Genomic DNA, 8,806 nt, shown 5'->3' with positions numbered 1-8,806 from the left:
CGGTTGGGACAAATTCAAACAGCTGAGTCGACGTTTTCCAGCGATCGAGGCTGCCCGATCTGATCTGATGAATGCCGGCGCCGAGCCCAAGTGTCTCAGGGAAGTGAGCCGCCGATCGCCTCGTGTGATCCACTGACCAAGGCACGGAACACGACAAAGATGGGACCCAAGATCGAAGAGCTCGACCCCGAAGAGGTTCCCGACCTCGAGGAGGACACCTCCACCGCGGACTCCCCCGTGGTGCGTCCCGACTCCCCCTTCCGCGCCCCCGTCGAAGACCTCGGAAAAAAGTGCCCGATCTCGATCGCCCTCGGATCGTCGCTCACCCCGCGCCTCCCCGACCCTCCCCGCAGGACCCCAAGGACGACCCCACCCTCGGTCCCGACCTCTCCGGGATGGACATGAGCCAGCTCGAAGAGATGATGGTGCGCGTTCGATCCGATCTCGTTTCCTCTCACGACCCTCCCGCCTCCCTCCTCCCGCGCGCGCTAACCGCCGCCCGAACCGCGACGATCGACCCTCCGCTGACATCTTTTTCCCTCGATCCGATCTCGACAGAAGGGCATGAAGGGCGGCATGGGCGGCATGGGCGGCATGGGCGGCATGGGCGGCATGGGCGGCATGGGCGGCGATGACCCCATGGGCGGCATGGACTTCTCCTCCATGATGGGCGGCATGGGCGGCATGGGCGGCATGGGCGGCATGGAAGGTATGATGGGCGGTGGCCCTAAGCAGCCCATGGACGAAGTCGACGGCGGCGTGGGCGACACCAAGTGGAAATGGGAGATGAACGACGACGAGATCCTCGTGCGCATCGCCCTCGCCAAGCCCACGACCAAGAAGGACCTCAAGGTGACCTTCGCGCACAAGACGCTGAAGGTTGAGGTCCACGGCGATGTCATCATCGACGGGAAGCTCGAGGGCGCGGTTCACGCCGACGAGTGCACCTGGTGCATCGCCGAGAAGGGCGCCGAGCTTCAGCTCATGCTCGTCGCCACCTCGGGCAACCGCTGGGTCTCCCTCATGGACGGATCCGACTAAGCGTTAAAGCAAACGCCGGCGGCGGAGAAAGAACTTCGATTCCCGAGTCGCCGTAAAACGCAATCTTCTTTTTCTAACTAAAGCGAACTTTTGAAATCATCAAACCTAAGAGTCCGATGATTACATCGCGAGTCGTTCCGCGTGCGCCGCGAGCAGCTCCGCGCGCCGCGCCGCGTCCGGCAGGTGCGACGCCAACGCCATGACCTTCCCCGCGTCGCCGTCGCACAGGTACTTGGCGTGCTCGTAGAACGAATCCGCGTCCACCTCGCCCCTCTGAAAACAACGAGCAAACTCCTTCAACTGCGAGTACCTCTCCTCGCCGAGTTCCGATCGCAGCGCCGCCGCCCCCGGCGCGCTGCCCCTCGTCTCCCTCATTTTCATCACCGTGGGCGTGACCGGCGCGCGCGGTGGGGGCAGGATCGCGGCGGATTTGTTCGCCGCGGTCGACACGGCGACCCGGCCGGCGGAACCTCTCCCGCCTCCCTGGCCGCCTCTCCTGGCTCGCTCTCGCCCTTCCTCCTCGCGGATGTACCTCCTGATGAGCTCGGAGCACTCCCCGCTTCCCATGACCAGCTCGTTCACCTTCGCATCTCCCGCGTGCGACGAGAACGAGGACGCCGCCGCCGACGACGACGACGCGTGCCGTCCTCCGTCTCCATGGGATCCATTCGCGCCGCCCGACAAACTCGCCTCCCGCGGCGTCGGCACGCGGACGTCGCCCGGCCCACCATCGCCACCGCCGTTCCGAGACGTGAGCGCCCTGCGTCGGCCCCACGCGATGATGCTGAACCTCGGGCCGCCGATACCGCGCGTCAGCTTGGGCACGCCGTGCTTGAACCTCTTGTTGACTTCGGTGGTGAACGCGAACACGTCGCCGTTTCGCTGAGGAAAGGAAAACTGCGATCCCGACGGCTCGTGGAGGAAGGTGAGCTCCCTCTCGCCGCCGAAGGACGCGCCCATGGTGAAGTCCTCGCGCTTCTCCCTGCCGCCGTACGCGTGCGAGTCGTGATGGAAGGGCTTCCAGTCGGTCCCGTCCCGGTAAAAGTTCAGACGGGTGGCGTAGACGTCGACGTCGAAGTACTCCGACATGGCGTGGACGATGCGCGCGAAGGTTTGCGAGAACTCGGGGTTCTCGTGCTTGAGGTGCTTAGACCAGTTGACCATGCCGCCGCCCTCGGATGCGAGTTCGTGCGTCTCCATGTCCTTGGCGAGGCCCGCGAGCAGCGCGAAGTCGTTCTTGCCGCAGTGAAACTCGGGGAGGTAGATGGCCTCGCCCTTGAGGACTGATTCGAAATCGGCCGCGAGTTGCCCGTCCGCCATCGAGATCTCCCCCCTCATAGCCTTGGACGCGAACTTGGACGCCATGTTGCTCGCATCGCCGCCGTCCCGATCCTCCTTCTTCACGAAAGTGAAGGAGGCGCCGTCATCCGTGTTCTGAGACCAACCCATGGTGCGGCTAGCCAGTGCCCGCGAAAGGAGGAGAATGACGAGGATATACCATCTCTCAGCCTTCTGTCGAGTGACGAGTACGTCGTTTATTACAGGTACTTGGCTAAGTTGGGTCTCCCGCACTGACTCACGCCGCGTGCTGCGCCGCCGCCTGATCGAAGCTTTGCTCCAGCGCCTCGATCGCGGCGATGCACGCGGGCTTCGGCGTCAGCGTCTTGAGCTGGTTCACGAACCGCGTCACCGGCTTGCCGAGGTGCAACGAGCAAACCGCGAGGTTCTGGAGCGTATCCGGATCCTTGCTGTCGCGTTGAAGCGCCTCCACCAGGTCCTTCTCGGCGTCATCGTACCGCCCCATCGCCATCTGGCACACCGCGCTGCCGTTGTAAAGCTTGGACGTCCAGCTGTACTTGTCGCCGAGCTCCTGGTAGACGTAGAACGCGTCCTGGATCTTTCCACCGCCCTGCGCGAGGTTGACCCACGCGGTGGCGAGCTGGGTGAGGGTCGCGTCGTCGTCCGCCGCCTGCATCACGCGCAGGTGCTTCTCCGCCAGCTCCGGCCTGTCCATCTTCACCAGCAGGTGGATCATGAGGCCCATCAGCTCCAGGCTCAGGCCGGTGTGGCAGCACTTGAGCGCCTCCACGGTGTTGCCCTCGTCGGCGAGGATGAGCGCGGCGACGAGCTGCACGGTGGGGATCGCCCTGACGATGTCGTCCGCGAGCCACTCGTTGATCGTTGCAACGCACTGCTCGCGCTCGAGCTCGCGTGACTTGTACGTCGCCAGGCACTTCACCGCCTGCAGCGCGGTGGTCGCGTCGTCGTTTATCTCGTCGATCACGAGCTGACAGTGGCCCAGCGCGATGTGCGAGCGGTACAGGTAGCAGTCGCGCTCGATGGCGTCCGTTCCGGAGAGGTTGGACAGCTCGTACGCCTCGTTGATGCAGACCTGATAGTTGCCGATGAAGAAGTTGTTGTACACGGGGAACAGCGCGTCACCCATGTTCCTGCCTCTGGAGGATCCCAAACCTAATCTCTCGAACGGTCCGCGGCCTCGCCTCGGATCGGACACGCGCGGTTGATTCGCGCGCGGGTTGAGCGTCTAGGCTCGCGACTCCCTACCTTGGAGTGCGTGTTGCGCCGCGGATGCGACTCGCGCGCCTGCTTCTGCGCGGGAAGGGCGCTCGAAGTCGCGCCAACGCCGCGACATGTCCGACCTGGAAAGGGGATCAACCGACCGCTTCTTTCAAAAAACCCGGGTGCCAGGGTGCCAATCTGACAGCTGCGCCCGCACTCGAACTGCGCGAAACCCGGCGCGGTTCCGGTCGAGGCGACAGGGATCCGGCCGGAGGGAGCGTACGGGGCGTCGAGAGAGAGGCGTCGAGATCCGAGGGTGGGTTCGCGCGGATTGGGGGGCGTCCCGGGCGAGAGGCGCCGAGAGATATGGGAGACTTCGTCTACTCCGCATCGAGGGATCCGATGGTGGCGCGGAGACCACCCGAGGACGCGCCGGTTTTCGTTCCCGCGAGCTCCATCGATCGCGTCGCGCTCAGGGGCCTCGATGAATTCCTTCGCAAGCCATACGTGCGGGTGAACGCGCCCCCGGTGGGCGTCGGAGCGGCGACGACGCAGGGCGCGGGTGCCAAGGCGGAGTCGAAAACGTATGCACCCCCCCCGCCGTCCGCGGGCACGGCGCCTCCGAGCGGCGGTAACCCTAACCCGTTTCCGCCGATGCCCACGAAGAAGGATACGCGCGCGGCGGCGACAGCGCTGCGGGATAGGACCAACGGCGCCGCGGCGGCGCCCAAGCCGGCCGCCCGCCCGGTCGTCCAACTCGAGATCCCGGACGATGACGATGACGACCTCATCGCCGCCATCGACGTCGACGCCGCGGTCCAGCGGCGCAGAACGAACAACCCGCCGGCGTCCACCGCGCCTGCACCGCCGGCGTCCACCACGCCCGCACCGGCGCCGCACGCGGCCGCGCCGGCGCCGCCCGCCCAACACTCGCGCCGCTCCGCCGCGGGGGCGTCGAGCTCGGCGAGAGCCCCGGCGCTGGACGGGTCCGGGCTGGACTGGCGGTGCGAGCACGGCTGCGCGATGCGTCACTGCGTGCGGCTGATGGACCACATGGACGCGCTCAAGGAACTGCTCGACATGTACGAGTACCAGCTCAGCGAGGACGACGCGCTGGAGAACATGACGGGCAAGGAGTACAAGGAGACGGAGAGGAAGCTGAGGGAGGGGCGCGAGATGCAGCACGGGGCCATTCGCGCCGCGCTGGAGCTGGGCAGGTCGGGATCGGGGTTGGGGACGTCCGGGGGATCGGGCGGTTCAGGGACGGCGTCGATGCCCCCTCCGGCGTCGCGGCCGGCCTCGTACGGGGGTGCGACGTACCACCACCAGCATCAGCCGCCCGCGGCGTCGCAGCGCCAGACCCCGCAGTATCAGCAAGCGTCGCAGCAGCAGCAGCAATACAACCAACCGCCGCCGCAGCAGCAATACAACCAACCCTCGATGCAGCAGCAGTACAACCAACCCCCGATGCAGCAGTATCCGACGCAGGAGACTTTCCAGACCGGTACGATGCCACCGGGCCCGGGCCAGGGCCAAGTATCATACGGTGGGGGGTTCGACGGGGGTTACCAGCGGCAAGATTACGACGGCAACGGAGGGGCGTACCAGACGAATCTCGACGGACCCGGTCCCGGCAACGGAAACGAAAACTGGGACAACACGGGGGGCGATTTCGGTCCCGCGCCCGGGGACCAGGCTGCCGGCATCGCCATCCCAGAGGACTGCCAGTTTGTCGATCACCAGATCAAGCGTTGGATGCGAGATGACTTTGAGTGGTCGGCGCGCGCGCGTCAGGTGCTGCGCAACACGTTCAACGCCCAGGACTTCCGCGGCATGCAGCTCGCGACGATCAACTGCACCATGTCCGGCGAGGACAGCCTCGTGCTCATGCCCACCGGCGGCGGAAAGAGCCTGTGTTACCAGCTCCCCGCCGTGCTGTCTCCGGGGGTGACCATCGTCATCTCACCGCTGGTTTCGCTCATCCAGGACCAACTGCACCACCTCAGCGAGATGAACATCCCCGCGGGTGTGCTCGGCAGCATGGAGAAGGAGGGAGCCGCGGTGCAGAACCAGACTTACACGCAGCTCAGGAACGACGAGTTGAAGCTGCTGTACCTCACGCCGGAGAAGATTGCCAAGAGCAACAAGCTCATGAACACGCTCGAGCAGCTGCACAACCGCGGGAAGCTCTCGCGGATCGTCGTTGACGAGGTGCACTGCATCAGTAGCTGGGGTCACGATTTCCGGAAGGATTATCAGGCTCTTCGAATCCTGAAGAACCGATTCCGCGACGTTCCGCTCGTGGGTCTCACGGCGACGGCGACGAAGCGCGTGCAGGATGACTGCGTCCGACAGCTGGGCCTGCAAAAGTGCACAAGGTTCTTCCAGACGTTCAACCGCACCAACATCGTGTACGAGGTCAAGCCCAAGACGAAGGACATCGTCAAGGACATGAAGGCGCTGATCCACGATAAGTTCACGAACCATCGTAACGGGAAGGTTCAGTGCGGCATCGTGTACTGCTTCAGCCAGAAGGATTGCGAGAAGATGGCGGAATCTCTGACGTGCAAGCCAAACGACGATAAAAGGTGGCCGAAAGGTCTCCTCGCGCTGCCCTATCACGCCGGTATGACCGATACGGATCGGAAGACGGGCGTACCGAAGCGCGAGCTCCATCAGAGGATGTGGAGCGACGGAAAGGTTCCCATCATATGCGCCACCGTCGCGTTTGGCATGGGCATCAACAAGCCCGACGTTCGCTTTGTGTTTCACCACTCCATCCCGAAGTCATTGGAAGGTTACCACCAGGAGAGCGGGCGCGCGGGTCGCGACGGCGGTAAGAGCTACTGCACGCTCTTCTACCAGGCGGGGGACGCGGTTAAGATGCGCGCGTTGCTGCAGGACTCCGCGAAAGAGACACGCGCGCCGCCCGAGGTGCTCAGGTCCAACCTGGAGGCGATGTCATATTTAGAGGCGTACTGCACCAACCAGACCACGTGCCGCCGCACCCTGCTGCTGGGTCACTTCGACGAGAAGTTCGACGCGGTCAAGTGCAAGGGGATGTGCGACAACTGCCAGGAGCGACAGGGCGGCGCGATGTTCGAAGACAAGGACATGACCCAGCCGGCGATTGCCATCTGCCAGGTCATCTCGGGCATGGGATACGGCGGCGGGACAAAGACTGGAGTCTGGGGCACGTTCAGCGGATCCAAGTCAAAGGACATTCTCAACAGCGGATACGATCGCTTACCCGGCTACGGCGCGGGGAAGAAGATGAAAATCGCCAAGCCGCTGTTCGAGAACCTCCTGATTAAGATCATCGCCGACGGGTTCGTGCAGGAGAGAACCACGCGAAACAACGGACCGTTTGGCGGCTCTGTCACTCACCTTCACGCCGACGCGCGAAGGGTCAACGATCTTCAAAGCGGCCGAGCCCGGGTCGTGATGCAGACCAAACTGACGAAGGAACAGGCGGACCAGCGGCGGGGCGAGGCGAGGGAGGCGGCGGTGCGCCGCGGCGAGATACCCACGGCGCCGGCGGGACTCGGCGGCCGATCTCCGGCGCAGAATTTCCAGAGCATCGACGCCATCGACGATTTCATCTACCCCGCGGCGACTCCCGCGAACAAGGGCGGGGCTGGAAACAACGACGATGTCGTCCTCATGGATACCACGCCCGTCGCGGAGGAGGCGGAGATGTCCAAGGAGGAGGCGTTCCGGTACGACGCCATATACGAGGCTTTGCTCAGGCTGCGAGACGAAATCGCCGAGCTGAAGTCGCGACAGTCCGGCAAGGTTGTGAAAAACTACGTGATCGCCAGCGAGGCGTTGCTGCAGGCGCTGGCGCGGGCCGCGCCCGCTTCTCTCGACGCGCTGAAGAATTTGAAGTTCACGGACGCCACGTGGAACGGGTTCATCCGGCAACACCACCAGAAGATCTGGGACACGATGTCGAAGACGCGGAAGCTCTTGGACAACCCGGAGCTGATGGCGGACATCGGCGCGGCGTCGGCGAACTTCGAGGAGTTCGAGTACGTCGCCACGCAGCAGAGGGACGGGCCCGGGTTGGGAGTCAAAAGGTCCGGCGGTGACGTCGAGGCTGACGCCATGTGGCAAAAGGCGAAGAGGTGAGAGGTGAAGGATCAGAGACGGGACGTTGTTCGTCATTAGACTACGTTAGCTACGTTAGACGACGCCGCGCATTCATTCATCGTGATCGCGATCGTTCGACCCTGTTCTCGTCCTACCATCGGCTCGCGCGTCCGGCGGTGAACTTGTACCCGTCCGCTTCGAACGCCATGATCTCCGCGCGCGATATGAGCAAGTCGCAATCCAAGTCGCATTCAGTCACCCCCGCGTCAACCGTCATCTCCTTCCCCTTGATCCTGTACGTCAGGCCCGACACAACGGGCACGCGCTCGCTCGCGCCCGCCACCACTCCGCGCACCGTGACCATGCGCACCGAACCGCCGCCCGCGGGGCGACCGAACCCGTCCACCAGACCGAGCTTGATGGCCAAATTTTTGGTCACCAGAGTCCCGCCCCCGTTGCCGGTGTCGAGGCACGCTCGCGCGGAATACCACGACCCGGAGACGTCGCGACACTCCGCCGTCTCGTCCGTGCCGATGTTCAAGTCGTGATTCGACCTTCCCGCGGGCGGGACGTACGCGCCGGGAGGGTTCAGAAGCGGGTTTCCTCCGCCTCCTCCTCCGGCCACCGGCGGAGGGCCCGAGACAATCTGCCCGCCCTGGATGTACCCGCCGCCTTTGCCCGTTCCTCCTCCTCCACCGAAGGATGCGATGTGCGCCTCGTACTGCGCGCGGCGCTTCGCCGCCGCCGCCGCCAGCTCGGCGCGCGTGGGTTCCTTCGCGGGAATCACCTCGACCTCGTCGACGACCTCGTTTTCCTTGTCGCTGCCATTGGATCCCTTCGCGTCGTTGGATCCCTTCGTCTCCTTCGTCGTCCCCGCCGCCTCGTCGTCGCTATCGCACAGGTCTATGACGCCGTCGTCTTCCTTCGCCTTCGCCTTCGCCTTCGCCGCGGCGGCGGCTGCGGCGGCGCGCGCCTCCTCTCGTTCCCTCCGGCGCCGCGAGGCTTCGGCTTCCTCGATCTTTCGCCGCGTGGCGTCCTCGTGCGCTCGAAGCGCGGAGAGATCTTCGACGTCTCGCTGCGCCGCGGTCCAGGAGTCTCTAACGGCGTCGGGATCGATCGTCTGACCGCGCGGATCGTCGGGACGGTCGCCGGC

General features: G+C 64.8%; 5 protein-coding genes across 5 annotated transcripts; 3 read left to right on the top strand and 2 right to left on the bottom strand.

The window, feature by feature from the left end:
* The first annotated feature begins 629 nt into the window (after positions 1 to 629).
* MICPUN_107805 (predicted protein) lies at positions 630 to 1,160 on the top strand. Its single transcript, XM_002499884.1, has one exon. The coding sequence runs from the start codon at positions 640 to 642 to the stop codon at positions 1,039 to 1,041; it is 402 nt and encodes a 133-aa protein (XP_002499930.1). The 5' UTR covers positions 630 to 639; the 3' UTR covers positions 1,042 to 1,160.
* A 1-nt stretch (position 1,161) lies between these two features.
* Positions 1,162 to 2,490, bottom strand: MICPUN_56403 (hypothetical protein; the record flags this gene model as incomplete). Its single annotated transcript, XM_002499413.1, has 1 exon — positions 1,162 to 2,490. One exon carries the CDS (start codon positions 2,488 to 2,490, stop codon positions 1,162 to 1,164), a length of 1,329 nt encoding a protein of 442 aa, XP_002499459.1.
* A 127-nt stretch (positions 2,491 to 2,617) lies between these two features.
* MICPUN_78935 (predicted protein) lies at positions 2,618 to 3,487 on the bottom strand (the record flags this gene model as incomplete). The annotated part of the gene is made up of 1 exon (XM_002499412.1): positions 2,618 to 3,487. The coding sequence occupies one exon, from the start codon at positions 3,485 to 3,487 to the stop codon at positions 2,618 to 2,620; it is 870 nt and encodes a 289-aa protein (XP_002499458.1).
* Positions 3,488 to 5,316: 1,829 nt separating this feature from the next.
* On the top strand, positions 5,317 to 6,679 carry MICPUN_79105 (predicted protein; the record flags this gene model as incomplete). The annotated part of the gene is made up of 1 exon (XM_002499883.1): positions 5,317 to 6,679. A coding segment is annotated over one exon (1,363 nt), but the record flags the coding sequence as incomplete, so codon positions are not given.
* An 871-nt stretch (positions 6,680 to 7,550) lies between these two features.
* On the top strand, positions 7,551 to 8,511 carry MICPUN_54197 (predicted protein). Its single transcript, XM_002499882.1, has one exon. The coding sequence runs from the start codon at positions 7,860 to 7,862 to the stop codon at positions 8,199 to 8,201; it is 342 nt and encodes a 113-aa protein (XP_002499928.1). The 5' UTR covers positions 7,551 to 7,859; the 3' UTR covers positions 8,202 to 8,511.
* The last annotated feature ends 295 nt before the right edge of the window (positions 8,512 to 8,806 follow it).

Source organism: Micromonas commoda, chromosome 2 (genome assembly GCF_000090985.2).
Source record: "Micromonas commoda chromosome 2, complete sequence".
In the NCBI taxonomy this organism is placed as follows: Eukaryota; Viridiplantae; Chlorophyta; class Mamiellophyceae; order Mamiellales; family Mamiellaceae; genus Micromonas; species Micromonas commoda.
Note: the sequence above shows the minus strand (reverse complement) of the source record. Positions and strands in the feature narration are given on the sequence as shown.